The sequence below is a fragment of the Oncorhynchus mykiss genome, chromosome 32 (assembly GCF_013265735.2).
Source record: "Oncorhynchus mykiss isolate Arlee chromosome 32, USDA_OmykA_1.1, whole genome shotgun sequence".
NCBI classification, from domain to species: domain Eukaryota; kingdom Metazoa; phylum Chordata; class Actinopteri; order Salmoniformes; family Salmonidae; genus Oncorhynchus; species Oncorhynchus mykiss.
Genome location: NC_050572.1, coordinates 25,734,210 through 25,753,535, shown reverse-complemented (window position 1 = coordinate 25,753,535; position 19,326 = coordinate 25,734,210). Strand labels below are relative to the sequence as shown.

The 19,326-nt window shown below is 43.0% G+C and overlaps 1 protein-coding gene across 10 annotated transcripts in view; it reads right to left on the bottom strand.

The window, feature by feature from the left end:
• Positions 1–19,326, bottom strand: part of LOC110489412 (receptor-type tyrosine-protein phosphatase U) — a 288,775-nt gene that overhangs the window by 31,283 nt on the left and 238,166 nt on the right. For 6 of the 10 annotated variants that reach the window (XM_036970736.1, XM_036970735.1, XM_036970740.1 and 3 more), the window contains 6 exons: positions 18,615–18,632; positions 14,175–14,211; positions 7,100–7,197; positions 6,687–6,803; positions 6,265–6,419; positions 5,863–5,998 (listed from right to left, as the gene is read on the bottom strand). In XM_036970736.1, coding sequence (XP_036826631.1) covers positions 5,863–5,998; positions 6,265–6,419; positions 6,687–6,803; positions 7,100–7,197; positions 14,175–14,211; positions 18,615–18,632 — 561 coding nt within the window. The remainder of the gene's footprint in view (positions 1–5,862; positions 5,999–6,264; positions 6,420–6,686; positions 6,804–7,099; positions 7,198–14,174; positions 14,212–18,614; positions 18,633–19,326) is intronic. The other 4 variants (XM_036970738.1, XM_036970742.1, XM_036970743.1 and 1 more) reach the window with 1 other exon arrangement.

Below are 19,326 nucleotides of genomic sequence, written 5' to 3'. Positions count from 1 at the left end.
CTCTGGTGGGCTTATAGACGAGGGAATACAGATGAACTGGTCACCCTGGTGGGTTTATAGACGAGGGAATACAGATGAACTGGTCTCTCTGGTGGGCTTATAGACGAGGGAATACAGATGAACTGGTCTCTCTGGTGGGCTTATAGACGAGGGAATACAGATGAACTGGTCTCTCTGGTGGGCTTATAGACGAGGGAATACAGATAAACTGGTCTCTCTGGTGGGTTTATAGACGAGGGAATACAGATGAACTGGTCACTCTGGTGGGTTTATAGACGAGGGAATACAGATTAACTGGTCTCTCTGGTGGGTTTATAGACGAGGGAATACAGATGAACTGGTCTCTCTGGTGGGTTTATAGACGAGGGAATACAGATTAACTGGTCTCTCTGGTGGGCTTATAGACGAGGGAATACAGATGAACTGGTCACTCTGGTGGGTTTATAGACGAGGGAATACAGATTAACTGGTCTCTCTGGTGGGTTTATAGACGAGGGAATACAGATGAACTGGTCTCTCTGGTGGGCTTATAGACGAGGGAATACAGATGAACTGGTCTCTCTGGTGGGTTTATAGACGAGGGAATACAGATAGCTGCCATATAAACTATTCAAAAAGTCATTTCAGTTAGTGGTTTCCACTTTTAAACATGTTTATGTTGTAATCACCCAAAAGAAAACACATTTTATCTTCATTATTATACCTCATTCTGTCAGTAGAAAATGCCTGTTTTTTCTTCAAAAGTGCTTTCCTCACAATCTTAAATAAACATGCCCCATTCAATTTTTTTTTTAAACCAGGAACAGATATAGCCCGTGGTTCTCTCCAGACCTGACTGACCTTGACCAGCAAAAAAACATCCTGTGGCGTACGGTATCAGCATCAAATAGCCCCCGCGATATGCAACTTTTCAAGGAAGTTAGGAACCAATTTTTTTATTTTTTATTTTACCTTTATTTATACAGGTTTTCCTCATTGAGATAACATCTCTTTTCCAAGAGATAACTGGTCCAATAGCAGCAGAGGGAACAACGTTTCAGACAAAACAACTTACATACACTAACACAACATTAAACAAAACTATAAACACACATACAGTACAACAAACATTTTACATTAAAAACACAAACATCTGGTCTAAAAACAGCTGGCCTGAAAACAATTACACTCTTCTATGATATATACATCGATCAAGTGTTTAAACTCCACCAACGAAACTAGATCATCACATTTTAAAATGTTCAGGAGAGAATTCCAGGACCACGGTGCTAAGCAACTAAAACTATTTCTACCATGACCTGTTCTAATTTTTGGTACTATTAGAAGCTAATCAGAATGGGACCATAATTGATATTTATTTACTGACCTGACTAAAAAAGAACAGAGATAAAATGGCATTTTACCCAATATGGCCTTATAAATCAGTGTACAGTGGGGCAAAACAAGTATTTAGTCAGCCACCAATTGTGCAGAGAGTTGTATGGCATTGAAGCTCGTCTGGAGGTTAGTTAACACAGTGTCCAAAGAGGGGCCAGAAGTATACAGAATGGTGTCGTCTGCGTAGAGGTGGATCAGAGAATCACCAGCAGCAAGTTCGCACTTGCTGCTGGTGATTCTCTGATCCATCATTGATGAATACAGAGAAAAGAGTCGGCCTGAGAATTGAACCCTGTGGCACCCCCATAAAGACTGCCAGAGGTCCGGATAACAGGCACTCCGATTTGACACACTGAACTCTGTCTGAGAAGTAGTTGGTGAACCAGGCGAGGCGGTTATGATATCGTTTAGGACCTTAAGCGTGGCTGAGTTGCACCCATGACCAGCTCGTAAACCAGATTGCATAGCGGAGAAGGTAAGGTGGGATATGAAATGGTCGGTGATCTGTTTGTTAACTTGGCTTTCGAAGAAAAGCAGGGTAGGATAGATATAGTTCTGTAGCCGTTTGGGTCTAGAGTGTCTCCCCCTTTGAAGAGGGGGATGACCGTGGCAGCTTTCCAATCTTTGGGGATCTCACACGATACAAAAGAGAGGTTGAACAGGCTAGTAATAAGGGCTGCAAAAATTTCAGCTGATAATTCTAGAAAGAGAGGGTCCAGGTTGTCTAGCCCTGCTGAGTTGTAGGGGTCCAGATTTTGCAGCTCTTTCAGAACATCAGCTATCTGGATTTGGATGAAGGAGAAATGGGGAGGCTTGGGCCTGTTGACCAGTGGCCAGGTGGAAAGCATGGCCAGCTGTAGAAAAATGCTTATTGAAATTCTCAATTATTGTGGATTTATCGGGTATTTAGCCTCAGTGCAGTGGGCAGCTGGGAGAAGGTGCTTTTATTCTCCATGGACTTTACAGTGTCCCAGAACTTTTTGGAGTTTGTGCTGCAGGATGCAAATTTCTGTTTGAAAAAGCTAGCCTTTGGTATGATATAAAGCTGATTTAAAAAAATAATAATTATGTAACCTTTATTTAACCAGGAAGGGCTCATTGAGATTAAAATCTATTTTTTCAAGAGTGCCCTGGCCAAGATAGGCAGCACCAAGTCATTACAACAAAATTACGGACAGACAACATGAAAAACTACAAGTAATCTAGTAAAAACCATTGAATTCACAAGAGTATAAAACAGCAAATTAAAAACATTGACTGGTCAGGGAATCAGCCTCAAAATCCTTCATCAGTGATTTAAAAACACCAATTGGGACAAGTTCTTCCAGTTTAAAAGTATTTTGTAAGGTGTTCCAAGACGATGGCGCAGAGTACATAAAAGCCCTTTTACCAAATTCAGATCGGACATTTGGAACAGTTCGCAGGATAAAGTCCAGAAAACGAAGAGAGTTCCCACCAAATTTCTGAACAATAAAAATGCACAAATAAAAAAGTAGTAAACCCAAAATGGCTTTGTAAATAAATGTTTACCAGTGACTGAGCCTACGAGTGACTAGAGAAGGCCAGCCAACCCTGGAATACAAAGTGTAGTGGTGCGTAAGGGTTTTGCAGTTTAAAATAAATCTCAAAGTGCCAGGGTAAAGAGTGTCAATTGATCTCAAACACTGAGCGGAAGCATTCATATATAAAATATCCCCATAGTCTAGTAAAGGCATAAATGTAGCTGACACTAGCCTCCTTCTGGCTTCAAAAGAAAAACAGGCCTTATTCCTAAAATAAAATCCCAATTTCAGCTTAAATTTTTTTGTAAGTTGTTGAATATGCAATTGAAAAGAGAGGCCGTCATCAATTAAAATATTTATATGAGGTTACAACCTCAATCTCCTTGCCCTGACAGGTAGTAATAGGTGAAAGGTTCAGAGGTCGATTTCTTGCATTAGGAAACACCATTCGTTTTAGTTTTGTCAGTATTGAGGATAAGCTTCAATTGACACAAGTTATGTTGAACAGTATAAAAAGCAGTTTTCATGTTCTGGAAAGCTTTTGTAAGAGACGAGGCACAACAGTAAATAACAGTATCATCAGCATAAAAATGAAGGTGTGCATTTTGGACATTTTTGTCTAAATCACTTATAGAAATAGTGAATAAGAGAGGACCAAGTACAGAGCCTTGGGGCACACCATTCAAGACAGACAATTGAACAGACATAAGCCCATCAAATTGAGTGCACTGAGTTCCATCAGACAGATAGTTAGCAAACCATGATTCTAAATTCGGGTAAAACAAAATGCATGGTATTTTCAAATGCCAGGCATGTTACAAATCATGTCATTGATACATTGGCTGGACATACTTTAGAGCATGTTAAAGTGTACAAATATTTGGGTGTGTGGGTTGATGATAAACTGAGCTTCACTGTGCATGTAGAGAACTTGATAAGGAAGCTGAAGCTGAAAATAGGATTTTATTACCGGCCTAAGGTTTGTTTTTCTTTTGAGGCCAGGAAGGAGCTGGTACGATGTCCTTCCAGACTCACATTAAGCATCTCCAATCCAAAATTAAATCTAGAATCGGCTTCCTATTTCGCAACGAAGCATCCTTCACTCGTGCAGCCAAGCATATACTGTCATGAGAATTATGTTCTCGATGTTCATAAACCAATCATAAACTAATCAGGATTTGTAAGATACTGATTGAAATTAAACAGACGGAGGCCCAGCTAAAATAGTCAACAAGGTTTATTCACGAGAGCGCTGGTCTGTTGTACAAAACCATTCATTTTATACTGGCTTCTTACGCACATACTTTCACACACAAACATTAGGTATCCTACGCACACACGCACATACTTTCACACACAAACATTAGGAATCCTACGCACACACTGTCCTGCTACCCAGCTGACAAAGATTAGGGAAGTCCGTGAGAATCACTCCCCGTCCTCCCTGAAGATAGGGAGACCCTGGGAAGTACTCTCAGTGGCCCCCAGCCAAGGTCGGCACCGAATCTTGCTCAGACAGTCTTAAGTCTTAAGATACTATGATAGACATTGTTACAGTTATATTGTTTTACCCTAATTCTGACTAAAACTACACACATCATGACTACAACTACACACTTCATGACTAAAACTACACACATAATTTATTAGAATTTTACTGACTATTTATCAATTTCATACAATTATATGGCTTCAGGGTGGGATATTCTAGTCATTCATTTAAACCTATAAATTCCATCAACACATACCCTCGTAAAACGGACTATCCTGCCGATCCTTGACTTCGGCGATGTCATTTACAAAATAGCCTCCAACACTCTACTCAGCAAATTGGATGCAGTCAATCACAGTGCCATCCGTTTTGTCACCAAAGCCCCATATACTACCCACCAATGCGAACTGTATGCTCCTGCTGGCTGGCCCTCGCTTCATATTCATCACTAAACCCTCTGACTCCAGGTCACCTAAGTCTTTGCTAGGTAAAGCCCCGCCTTATCTCAGCTCACTGGTCACCATAGCAGCACCCACTAATAGCTCCAGCAGGTATATTTCACTGGTCACCCCCAAAGCCAATTCCTCCTTTGGCCCCCTTTCCTTCCAGTTCTCTGCTGCCAATGACTGGAAAGAACTGCAAAAATCACTGAAGCTGGAGACCCATATCTCCCTCACTAACTTTAAGCACCAGCTGTCAGAGCAGCTCACAGATCACAGCACCTGTACATAGCCCATCCGTAAATAGCCCATCCAACTCCCTCATCCCCATACTGTTATTTATGTTTTTGCTCCTTTGCACCCCAGTATCTCTACTGCACATTCATCTTGTGCACATCCATCACTCCAGTGTTTAATTGCTCAATTGTAATTATTTCGCCACTATGGCCTATTTATTGCCTTAACTTCCTCATCTTACCTTATTTGCACACACTGTATATATACTTTTTTCTCTATTGTGTTATTGACTGTATGTTTGTTTATTCCATGTGTAACTCTGTGTTGGTGTTTGTGTTGCACTGCTTTGCTTTATCTTGGCCAGGTCACAGTTGTAAATGAGAACTTGTTCTCAACTAGCCAACCTGGTTAAATAAAGGTGAAATACATTTTTGAAAAAAAATTATTAATCCAAGGTTGATGCAAGGATATCAATTAAATTACCAACGTCAGAATTAGGCGGCCGATAGATGCATTAAATTACCACTTTTTTACCACAAAAAAATGAACAGGAGGACATTTCTATGAAAAGACATTCAACATCAATGTTATCAAATGTAAGTGCGAGGTCCTCTATATAGTATACCATATACTGCGGGGGAGGTCAACCCTCCTCCTTGGGATATATTGTTTATGCATGGTTATGCTCCAACCCTGTGCTAACATACCTGAAACTGATCATGGTCATCAGATAATATGTGTGTTAGATTAGGGTTGGAGGGAAAGCCTGCAGGAGAAAGTTTGGGCATCCCTGATATACAGAGTATATTCTTACCTCTGTCTGTATCATGTTGATGCGTCGGGAGCAAAGGGTCTTGACACAGTTGTAGATGTCCACCACTCCCTCACACTCTGCCATATCCAGCATGACGTCCAGTACGATGTAGCAGCCTGTTCTGCCTGCTCCCATACTGACACGGAGGAGAGAGGTCAGGGGTTAGGAGTTGGAGGTTAGAGGTCATATCCAGCATGACGTGCTGCAGACTGTGCTGCATGCTCACGTACTAACACACAGAGATGTCAGGGGTTAGAGGTAAACAAGGTCAAAGAGGTGAGGGTATAAGCACAGGAGCGAGAGACCATCTATAGGCTAAGCTACACCAAAAACGATAAGTATAAAATAAAGAGCCACACTGCATCACTCAGAGACAAGATGTGATGTAAGATGGTTTGTTACCTGCAGTGGACAACCACGGGCCCAGCGTCGGGGGGTGTGGAAGCCTTGACCCGTCGTAGGAAGGCCAGCAGGCCTGTGGCATGGTAGGGAACACCATGCTCTGGCCAGGAGGTGAAATGGAACTGACACACCTCATGTTTGGCTGGGTAGCCCCTCTGGAGAGGCAAACACAGAAGGTCCAATGAAAATCATTATCAGCAAACAGACACCTACAGTTGGCACAGTAGGACATTTATTTAGACATCTCTATTCAAACATGCATATTAAAATGATTCATTATTTGTTAAGATACCAATGCCTCTATAAAGGCTGTGTGAACAAAGATTAAACAAGACACTCAAATTGGATGTGATCCCAGGGGCCAATACATATCCAAACAATTTTTTATTTGTTAGATAGAAGAACATTGACTATCCGCTCACCCGCTCCATAGCAAAGGTGCGGACGGTGTACTCGGCAAGTGTTTCCGTCTTCAGCAGTGTGATCTTGATGTCTCCATAGAGTTCACTGTCCTCGGGCCAGTACTTACAGCACTTCATCTGAACACACACGGAACATTTGGACTTTAATCAGGGTCAACAGCCAGTTACAGATTTAGCTGGCTTAACTCTAAACCAATGTTCAAGAGAAAAATCAATACAATATAGTCATCTATATTTCTTGTTTACATCTAGAAAAGGTGGAAGACTTAATGGTTGTAATCTGGCTGTCATTTCAACCAGTTTTGCCCACTGGGTTGTAGACTTATTATACAAAGCTATATCATTCCGCTGGTAGTTCTTATATTGTCCTATGCAAAGAGTGAGCCCGCAAAAGCACAGAAAGATAATCCTACCCTGCCCACTTCGACCAGTTTAGTGATCATGACAATACTGAAGCAGTTCTCCTGCCACACCATCCTCCAGAAGTCATAGATCATCTCCTGCTTGGGACCTGGGGGGGAAGAGAGGAGGAGGAGGAGGTGGAGGGGGAGTAGGTGGAGGACAAGGAGAGAAAGGGGAGGCGGTGGATGACAGGAGGAAAGACAGAAAGAGGTGGAGTAGGAGCATAAAAGGAAGGGATAGAGGGAGGAGAAATTGGATCATAAATCAGTAGAAATAGCAGGGATAACCATCAGGGTCGGGCTGGTAGAAACCATGCCAGAGACGAAAGTAACAGTATGTCATTTTATGAACCATGGCTCTCCACTCCTCTCTTTCCTCTCTCTGCTCTCCTAGCGTCTGCTGGTAGAATGTAATTTCAATACGCTCACAAATCCACAGCTGTTGTGCAAACAACAAGCGCCATCACTGTCTTCTTTCTCCGGCGAGGAGCGACACAAATCTCAGCTCCTCGGCACGCATTGGCAGTTTCAATTGATTGCATTATACGGTGAGCTTGATGATATCACATGCCACTATGTCACACCATAGATAATGTAAGGGTGAACAAATACCATGGCTTTAATGATAAACATACCCATCCATAGAGTATATCATACCTCTGGTGGGTATCTGATCATTTTACGTTCATAAATGACATATTATTTGTGTTGAGAGCTAATGTTAGGGTGTATCATGGCTTTTGATGATGAAAACACTCATTCATTCCAACCTTTGTTATCTCTGCACGCACAATGCATTCATTCAATCTGTTTCCAGGGGCCTACTATGGTGCTGTAGTTAGCATAGATAAGACCGTTGTCAAGGAGAAGGTCATTCTTGATCACTCATGTTCAGTTATCATAGCTATTTTGCATTCGCTTTGTCTCCCTCCTTGTTCCACCCCCCTCTCTCATTCGCTTTGTCTCTTATAAATAAGCCATATGACCAAATACAAACAAGGCGGTTGTTGTTTCCGCAGTGTTTTTCACAGTTTGCCTTAACACGAAGCCTCCACAGTGGATCCTACTTGAGATGCCCAGCACCTAGCCCCCACGTAGTGTCTACTGTATTATTAATATGACGACATGTTGTTTAATTTCCAGCAGCACTCCTCACTGAGGGCCAGAGGGCCCGGGCTGTCAGAGAAGTGATAGATAACGGTGCATCCTCCCAGGGCACATCTGTATGCTCAGCGTAATGTTGCTGTGTGGACACAGGGCTTCAGAGCAACACTCCTCCACTACCTCCTCCACCTCATCCTTGGACACCAGTTTCGCTCCAGGCACCTGCCTACACACACACCTATACATACAGTATATACATACAGTGCCTTCAGAAAGTATTTTTGTGTTGCAGACTGAATTTAAAATTGATTAAATTGAGATTGTGTGTCACTGATCTACACAAAATAACCCATAACGTCAAAGTCAAATTTTGTTTGAAGCAACATTTTGAAATTACAAAAAATGTTAAAGCTGGAATGTCTTGAGTCAATAAGTATTCAACCCCTTTGTTATGGCAAGCCTAAATAAGTTCAGGAGTAAAAATGTGCATAACAAATCACATAATAAGTTGCATGTACTCATTTTGTGTTAAATAATAGCGGTTAACATGATTTTTGAATGACAAACCCATCTCCGTACCCCACACATACAATTATCTGTAAGGTCCCTCAATCGAGTAGTGAATTTCAAGCACAGATTCAAAGACCAGGGATGTTCTTTAATGACTTGCAAAGGGCAGCAGCGAATGTGTAAAATTTTTTAAAAAGCAGGTGCTAAATATGTGGCCCTATTCAGGAAAATAGGCATATGTTGCAAGTCACGACTTCACAGAAGTTCCGTTTGAACGTAAAAAATATATTTCTTTTTTTTATCTAAATGCATTTTCTTTGGCAGAAATGCCTTCTTGAACATGTGAACCTTCATGTGCCTTAAAACAAACTTGTATGCCATCTGTAAATATTAATACAATTGATAAATTATGAGCCTTGTTGGTTAAGCTACCTTCCCACTAGCCATGATTGGCTGAGATAATGAGTGGGCTGAATATTTCGAGAGAGGAGTTCGGATTGGTCTGCCATAGAAGCTCATCAGTCTGTGTTGGTAATCCTGTCGAATGCGGCTTTTTTTTTAATGTGTTGTGTAGTGGAGCTGCATAAGTGTGGCTGTCCACTTTCTGGAGGATCAAGTTTTGAAATCAGTGGAATTAGAGTATGATATCTAAAGAGACAGAGGAAACACCTGTCTCCAGATTACATCTTCAAACTAAGGGCAACCGTGGCATGGCATTCCTGTCAGGGAGACGAGTCCATGCACAATGATGTATACAGGTAAGATCGTGTAGTGTCAGCTAGCTCCATTTTCAGATATTACATGCTCTCTAATTTTGACAGAAAGTGGTTTAATTTCAAGCTAAAGTGTACTGTTAGCTAGCTAGCTAACGTTAGCTGCCTGGCTCCCTAGCTGATGTTATCATTCATTTCCCAGAGCCATTTGCTGTTCTAGTTAGCTTACATTGAACATGGTTGGTTAGCTCCCAGCACTGTGGCATTGTTGTTACTGTTCATTGTTTAACTAGCTGGCTCATTAGCTAACGTTACGTGACGTGTGTGCAACACCCGATGAATATGGCCGGTGTCAGTAAACATCAGCAAAAAAGCGTAATGAAATTGTAGCCAGCAGAGCTGTTTAGACTGTTTTCATGCTATCAAGAGGTAAACAAATCATTGGCCAGAGCATCAAGTGCGCGCTTCGAGAGCGAAATAAGATGGGTGGGGCTAAAGCTTAGGGTGAGGGTGTAAACGATGCTGAATGGGTGTAGACAAAGAAGAGCTCTTCACTAGATAGCAAAACATTCAAAGGCGATTTTCAAAAAAATGAGTTTAGAAGTTGATCAACTTTTTCAAAGCAGAATTACATTCCCATTGTTCCCCAACTGTAGTGTATGATATACCATTTTGTAGCTCTGAGTCTCTACTTTTATCTAATGTAAAAAACACAATTTCAACTTTTGCTACATCCAGGTGGTGAGTCACACATTCCTTTGAGCATGGTGAAGTTATTATTAATTACACTTTGGATGGTGTATCAACACACCCAGTCACCAGAAAGATACAGGCATCCTTCATAACTCAGTTGCCGGAGAAGAAGGAAACTGCTCAGGGATTTCACCATGAGGCCAATGGTGATTTTAAAGAGTTTAATGGTTGCGATATGAGAATACTGAGGATGGATCAACAACATTGTAATTTCTCCACAATACTAAGCTAAATAACAGTGTGAAAAGAATTACAAATATTACAAAACATGCATCCTGTTTGCAACAAGGCAAAGAAATGAACTTTTTGTCATGAATACAAAGTGTTATTTGTTTGGCACAAATCCAACACAACACATCACTGCATACCACTCTATATATATACTGAACAAAGATGAACATAGGAAATCTGTCAATTTAAATAAATTCCACTAATCTATGAATTTGAGCCACTAATCTATGAATTTCACATGACTGGGATAACAAATATGTATCTGTTGGTCACAGATACCTTAAAAAAAATAGGGGTGTGGATCAGAAAACCAGTCAGTATCTGATGTGACCACCATTTGCCTCATGCAGCGAAACACATCTCCTTCGCATAGTTAATCAGGCTGTTGATTGTGGCCTGTGGCATGTTGTCTCCCTCCCTTTCATTAGCTGTGCGAAGTTGATGGATATTGGCGGGAACTGGAACATGCGGTTGTACAGGTCGATCCAGAGCATCCCAAACATGCTCAATGAGTGATATGTCTGGTGAGTATGCAGGCCATGGAAGAACTGGGACATTTTCAGCTTTCAGGTGATGGCTGTGGATGAATGGCACGATAAGGGGCCTCAGGATCTCATCACGGAATCTACATGCATTCAAATTGCCAACAGTAAAATGCAATTGTGTTTGTAGCTTATGCCTGACTGCCTGCCCATACCATAACCTCACCACCACAATGGGTCACTCTGTTCACAAAGTTGTCATCAGCAAACAGCTCGCCCACACAACGACCTTCACGCTAAGCTCATTGTCATCTGCCCGGTACAGTTGAAACCGGGATTCATTCATGAAGAGCAGTCTTCTCCAGTGTGCTAGTGGCCATCGAAGGTGAGCATTTGCCCACTGAAGTCGGTTGCGACGTCGAACTGCAGTCAGGTCAAGACCCTAGTGAGGACAACGTGCATGCAGATGATATTCCCTGAGACGGTTTCTGACAGTTTATGCAAAAAATTATTTGGTTGTGCAAACCCAGTTTCATCAGCTGTGCGGGTGGCTGGTCTCAGACGATCACGCAGCTGAAGAAGCCGGATATGGAGGTACTGGGCTGGCTTCGTTACAAGTATTCTGCGGTTGTGGGGCCGGTTGGACATGCTGCCAAATTCGCTAAAACAAACAAAGGCGGCTTATGGTAAAGAAAGCTACATTAAAATCTTTGGCAACTGCTTTGGTGGACATTCCTGCAGTCATCATGCCAATTGCATGCTTCCTCAAAACTTGAGATATATGTGGCATTGTGTGGTGTGACAAACCTGCACATTTTAGAGTGGCCATTTATTGTCCCCAGCAAAAGGAGTACCTGTGTAATGATTATGCTGTTTAATCAGCTTCTTGATTTGCCACAACCGTGGATGGATTATCTTGGCATTGTAATCAAATTTGTGCACAACATTTGAGAGAAATTATATTTTTGTGCGTCTGGAACATTTCTGGGATCTTTTATTTCAGCTCATGAAACATGGGACCAACACTTTACATTTGTACTTATGTTTTTGTTCAGTATATTTTCAAGCATGGTGATGGCTGCATCATGTTTGAGTATGCTTTTCATCGGCAAGGACTAGGGAGGTTTTTTCGAATAAAAATAAATGGAATAGAGCTATAAGCACAGGTAAAATCCTTGAGGAAAACCTGGTTCAGTCTGCTTCCAACAGATACTGAGAGACAAATTCACCTTTCAGCAGGACAATAACCTAAAACACAAGACCAAATCAACACTGGAGTTGCTTACCAAGACGACATTGAATGTTCCTGAGTGGCCTATGTTCCTGAGTGACAGTTGTGACTTAAATCAGTTGAAAATCTACAGCAAGACTTGAAAATGTCTGTCTTGCAATGATCAACAATCAACTTCAGAGATTGAAGATTTAAAAAAAGAATAATCACCAAATATTGTACAATCCAAGTGTGCAATGCTCTTACAGACTTACCCCAAAAAAACTCACAGTTGTAAGCGACTCAGGGGTGTGAATACTTATGTAAATTAGTTTTACAAATTAATTTTCAATACATTTGCTAAAGATTCTAAAAGCATGTTTCACTTTGTTATGGGGTACTATGTGTAGATGAGTGAGCAAAAACACTTTGAATTCAGACTTTAACACAACAAAATGTGGAATAAGTCAAGGGATATGAATACTTTCTGAAGGCACACTGTGGTAGTCAACATCATCTGGCCTCCTGGCTTTTTTTTTTTACCATGCATTCTAAAATGTATTCAGTCTGCCTCAGTAAGAGAACAGAGACACATTTGTGTATGCCAGTGGCTATGTAATATGTATGCATAAACGTGTGTATACTGTATAAGTATTTGTGTGTGTGAGAGTGAGAGGGGGAGAGAGAGAGAGAGAAAGAGAGAGAGAGAGAGAGAGAGAGAGAGAGAGAGAGAGAGAGAGAAAGATAGACAGAAAAAGAGCAAGAACAAGAGCAAGAGAAGGACAGAGAGGTTTAAGAAGAGCAAGTGAACTGAAATCTTCCTTGTGTGGAGTGGTGGGAATTGGGACCAAAAAGAAAGAGGGAAAGACACCAGAGGGGAATCACATACTAAACTAATAAGATCAGAGCTAAGGAAGAATAAATTATATATCTGTGTGTGTGTGTGTGTGTGTGTGTGTGTGTGTGTGTGTGTGTGTGTGTGTGTGTGTGTTTGTGTGTGTGTGTGTGTGTGTGTTTCGGGGGGGGGGGGGGTCCATGTTCTAGGTCCTGACTTGAGGGAGTAGCAGAACTATGCACAGACGTCGGGGAGGAGAGACACATAGAGACTTCACAGAGAGCTACAGCTATGTGCTGTAACATATTCAGACTCAGTTGGCCTATGTACAGGTACATGTGACTAACGGTAGAGAGAAGTGGTGTTGAGGTTGTAGGAACATTTACCCAGCTACAGAACGTGATGGAAAACCAGACAGTGTGTGAATGTATGCTTGTGTGTGCGAGAGAGAGAGAGAGAGAGAGAGAGAGAGAGGGAGGAGCGAGAGAGAGAGAGAAAGCGATAAAAGAGAGAGAGAGAGAGAGAGAGGAGCGAGAGGGAGGAGCGAGAGATGAGCAAGAGAGAGAGAGAGAAGCGAGAGTTGAGAGAGGGAGGAGCGAGAGAGGAGCAAGAGAGAGAGAAGCGAGAGGAGCGATAGGAGAGAGAGAGAGAGAGAGAGAGAGAGAGAGAGAGAGAGAGAGAAAAAGAGATAGGAGCAAGAGAGGAGAGAGCGAGAGAGTGAGAGAGAGAGAGAAGAGAGATGAGAGAGAGTGCGAGAGATTAGATTTTTTTTAAACCTTTATTTAACTAGGCAACTCAGTTAAGCACATATTCTTATTTACAATGACTGCCTACCCCGGCCAAGCCCTAACCCGCACGTCACTGGGCCAATTGTGTGCCTCCCTATGGGAGTCCCAATCACGGCCTGGAATCAAACCAGGTCTGTAGTGACGCCTCTAGCACTGAGATGCAGTGCCTCAGACCGGTGCGCCACCCGGGAGAGAGAGAGCGAGAGATGAGAGAGAAGAGAGAGAGAGATAAAGAGCTTGGAGATGGTTTCAGTGTGTTTGATGCCATTCCATTTACTCCGTTCCAGCAATTATTATGAGCCGTCCTCCCCTCAGCAACCTCCACTGGTGTTTACACATTAATAATTCAAATCATTATTTTAACATCAACAACTTGGAGCATGGCTGCGCATGCACATACATACATACAGTACACACACAGAATACGGTATTTTAGCAGTTATTGATCCAATGGCACTCACCTTGGGTGGCTATGAAGTGGTTTGATCGCTGGTACCCCTGTAAAACAAGAAAAATAGATGTAGAGGAAGAAAGAAAGAGAGAGAAAGAGAGAGAGAGTTGATCATCAGAGTAGCACAGTGTAAAGACCAGTCCCTGGAGCCACTGTACAGAACCACCCCCATCCCCCTCCCTCCATATCCTTTCTTCATTTCCATCTGGTATTGAATGACACTGTATATGTAGTGGAGCTTGCGTTGTATTCATCTTCCACCTAGATATAATACCAATTGGTTTTCATATTATAATATTTCCATATTGTAAAAATAGGACCAATAACAGGTAGCTAAAGGACAATTCTCTACAACGGCCATAATTGTCTAGAGAGAGGGACCGTAATCTTCTCAATGGGCAGCTTCCTACCAATTAGCTTCTTTGTTCAGGCAGCATTTTACCATTATCTGTTCAGGTATAGAGCAATAATAAACTACAAAAGGGAAATTATAATAATTTCAGCTTTCATCTGACACTGTCTGAGGCAAAGCGGTCATTTCCAGCAGCGTGAGCGAGCTCCATTTCAGTCTCTGTCTCTGCCACTGACACTACTTTGCATGCAGCGGGATTAGGAGTTGGTTCAAAAGCAGTGACAGATCTGTGACTCCAGGAGCAATTTCAGCCGATTGACACTGACTGATCTGCCGTTGTATGTTCTCCTGGGGGATGTATTAGTGCTGCTATGATCCAGCCTGGACACTGTCAGATGGGATGGCTATTCATGGTCTCACTCTCTCTCTGTGTGGAGAATGTAAAGCAAGACAAATCCGCCTGCCCTGGGCATGATCCCATCAGGGCGCCTGGCTGTAAGGGAATACACACACACACACACACACACACACACACACACACACACACACACACACACACACACACACACATACACCCCATTCCACAAGTGCCATGCCACACAAAGAGGAGAGGAGGGGAGATGGTTAACCGTGTGTGTCTGTGTGTGTGTGCTTCCTGTCTGTCACCTAGGCAACCACCACCTTCCACCTACAGCGAGCAGACAGCATCACATCGAGTAGTGTGAAATTCAAAATGGATGAAAAAGAACTGAATAAAAATATACTTTTATCTCATGCTCCCCACCACACATAAACCATGATAAAATTCATCACAGCGCCACAACATGATGGGACAGAAAGCAAGTGGCCACAAGAAGAAAGCCAAGACATGTTTGAAGTTGGCAACCTCCCACTTTACATGTTCTCTTCTTCCACAGCTAGTTGGCCTAGATAGATAGCCCACTACACAGTCGAAGATTAGCCAAAACACTATATGAAAATCTATGTGTGAGAAACATCCAACAGAATGTGATTCAGGGACAGAAAACCGGTTGAAAACAGACCTGAGTCTTACATGTAATGTTCAGGGTGTGGCAGTGAGTGTGTTGCCTGTGAACATGCTCTAGTAGTCCCTGCAGTGTCTGATCTGAAGGTGTGTGTATCTATCCAGGCTTTGGTCCTGCATGTTTTCTCTGCATGGGTCTCTACTGCCCTCAGGGCATAACTGAGCTCTAGCCAAAATTAATTAACTATATAGGTAATAGACTGGCCAAAAGTAATTAACTATATAGGTAATAGACTGGCCAAAGGTAGCGCAGTGTGATGGTAATAGGGCAGTGTGATGGTAATAGGGCAGTGTGATGGTAATAGGGCAGTGTGATGGTAATAGGGTAGGGCAGTGTGATGGTAATAGGGCAGTGTGATGGTAATAGGGCAGTGTGATGGTAATAGGGTAGGGCAGTCTGATGGTAATAGTGCTGTGTGATGGTAATAGTGCTGTGTGATGGTAATAGGGCAGTGTAACGGTAATAGGGCAGTGTGATGATAGTAGCACAGTGTGATGGTAATAAGGCAGTGTGATGGTAGTAGCGCAGTGTGATGGTAGTAGAGCAGTGTGATGGTAATAGGGCAGTGTAATGATGTAATGTAATGATGGTAATAGGGCAGTGTGATGGTAATAGGGCAGTGTGATGATGTAATGTAATGATGGTAATAGGGCAGTGGGATGGTAATAGGGCAGTGTGATGGTAGTAGAGCAGTGTGATGGTAATAGGGCAGTGTGATGGTAATAGGGCAGTGTGATGGTAGTAGCGCAGTGTGATTTAGTAGAGCAGTGTGATGGTAATAGGACAGTGTAATAATGTAATGTAATGATGGTAATAGGGCAGTGTGATGGTAATAGGGCAGTGGGATGGTAATAGGGCAGTGTGATGGTAATAGGTCAGTGTGATGGTAATAGGGCAGTGGGATGGTAATAGGGCAGTGGGATGGTAATAGGGCAGTGTGATGGTAATAGGTCAGTGTGATGGTAATGTGCAGTGTGATGGTGATAGGGCAGTGTGATGGTAATAGGTCAGTGGGATGGTAATAGGTCAGTGTGATGGTAATAGGGCAGTGGGATGGTAATAGGGCAGTGTGATGGTAGTAGCGCAGTGTGATGGTAGTAGCGCAGTGGGATGGTAATAGGGCAGTGGGATGGTAATAGGGCAGTGGGATGGTAATAGGGCAGTGGGATGGTAATAGGGCAGTGTGATGGTAATAGGGCAGTGGGATGGTAGTAGCGCAGTGGGATGGTAATAGGGCAGTGTGATGGTAATAGGGCAGTGGGATGGTAATAGGGCAGTGTGATGGTAATAGGGCAGTGTGATGGTAATAGGGCAGTGTGATGGTAATAGGTCAGTGTGATGGTAATAGGTCAGTGTGATGGTAATAGGGCAGTGGGATGGTAATAGGGCAGTGTGATGGTAGTAGCGCAGTGTGATGGTAGTAGCGCAGTGGGATGGTAATAGGGCAGTGGGATGGTAATAGGGCAGTGGGATGGTAATAGGGCAGTGGGATGGTAATAGGGCAGTGGGATGGTAATAGGGCAGTGGGATGGTAATAGGGCAGTGGGATGGTAATAGGGCAGTGGGATGGTAATAGGGCAGTGGGATGGTAATAGGGCAGTGGGATGGTAATAGGGCAGTGGGATGGTAATAGGGCAGTGGAATGGTAATAGGGCAGTGGAATGGTAATAGGGCAGTGGGATGGTAATAGGGCAGTGGGATGGTAATAGGGCAGTGGGATGGTAATAGGGCAGTGGGATGGTAATAGGGCAGTGGGATGGTAATAGGGCAGTGTGATTGTAGTAGCGCAGTGTGATGATATTTTATTTTTAATTTTTTTATTTCACCTTTATTTAACCAGGTAGGCTAGTTGAGAACAAGTTCTCATTTACAACTGCGACCTGGCCAAGATAAAGCAAAGCAGTGTAACACAAAGAACCACACCGAGTTACACATGGGATAAACAAGCGTACAGTCAATAACACAATAGATTAAAAAAAGAAAGTCTATATACAGTGTGTGCAAATGGCGTGAGGAGGTAAGTCAATAAATAGGACATAGTAGCGAAGTAATTACAATTTAGCAAATTAACACTGGAGTGATAGATGAGCAGATGGTGATGTGCAAGAAGAAATACTGGTGTGGAAAACAGCAGAAAAGTAAATAAAAACAACATGGGGATTAGGTAGGTAGATTGGGTGGGCTATTTACAGATGGGCTATGTACAGCTGCAGCAATCGGTTATCTGCTCAGATAGCTGATGTTTAGTTAGTAAGGTAAATGTCTCCAGCTTCAGCGATTTTTGCAATTCGTTCCATTGGTAGCAGAGAACTGGAAGGAGAGTCGGCCAAAGTAGGTGTTGGCTTTGGGGATGACCAGTGAGAATAACCTGCTGGACTGCGTGCTACAGGTGGATGTTGTTATCGTGACCAGTGAGCTGAGATAAGGCGGAGCTTTACCTAGAAAAGACTTATAGATGACCTGGAGCCAGTGGGTCTGGCGACGAATATGTAGCGAGGGCCAGCCAGTGTGATGGTGATAGGGCAGTGTGATGGTGATAGGGCAGTGTGATGGTAATAGGGCAGTGTGATGGTAATAGGGCAGTGTGATGGTGATAGGGCAGTGTGATGGTAATAGGGTACCATTTAGGAAGCAACACTAGACTGTTCTGCTCCCATTGATTCCTTTGTGCCATTTTTGATGGGGGGCAGGTGTCATATGTAATATAAAGCTCTAACTGCTGGTTCTGTCTATTGGGACAGACTTGCCTGCAGTTAGACACGCTTTGTGTCATCTCTAGCTGTGACGGTGGACAGACAAACCTAATACAAATCCCTAAATCTAGGTGAGTCTAGTGTGGCTGCAGATGAGAGAGAGTGTAGTGGTGTAGTGGAGCAGGTTTGGCTAAATTAAACTCTGGGGAGCAGCTGGTTCCTGGGACTGGGAGGGTCAGAGACGGAGAGATTAGAAAGTAATGGAGCGATGGAAAGGTGGAAGGAAGTAAGGGGGTACGCAGAGGGCACAGGGTGACTGGGTGGATAGATAGGAAAGAAAGAGAAGTCGTAGTACTTACTTCCCTGTTTATCCGGATCTAAGAAGCCCCAAAGGTTGAGAAAAGATGGAAGGAGAAAGAGAAAAAGAAGGAAGGAAGCAAAGAAAAAAATAGCTAATTATTATGATTAAAGAACAGGAGAGAACTTGGGAGGTTAGAGAGAGAGAGAGAGAGAGATACAGAGATACAGAGAGAGAGAGAGAGAGAGAGATACAGAGATACAGAGAGAGAGAGAGAGAGAGAGAGATACAGAGATACAGAGAGAGAGAGAGAGAGAGAGAGAGAGAGAGAGATTGTTTCACACAGGATCAATGTGTAAACCCTCACGCCTCACACTTGTTGCCATAGCAAAGAGGTAGAAACCCAAGCTTTTTCTTCAACTTCGTGTTGTGCGGAGTGGTCACGGAACAGTAAGTGAACCAAACATGCTACACTTTTACTAGGATACAACCCTAACCCCCCCCCCCCCATTCATCCCCTTATCCTCCTCACATTAATAATTTAGTATGGCGTCTGAGGGCGGGTTAGCCTAGCAGGAAGGCTAGTCAGGGGTCCTGCCACGACACGCAGGCACCGGTGTAGACAGCCCTAACAATGATGCAGGTGTCCTCACAGGGCCCATATGCTAATGACACTTTCAAATAGAACAAGAGGGGGTGAACGGAGAATGGAACCAGAGCCCTTACACTCTCCATGAGCTCTAACACAAAAACCTTCCCCTTCACCTCAACCT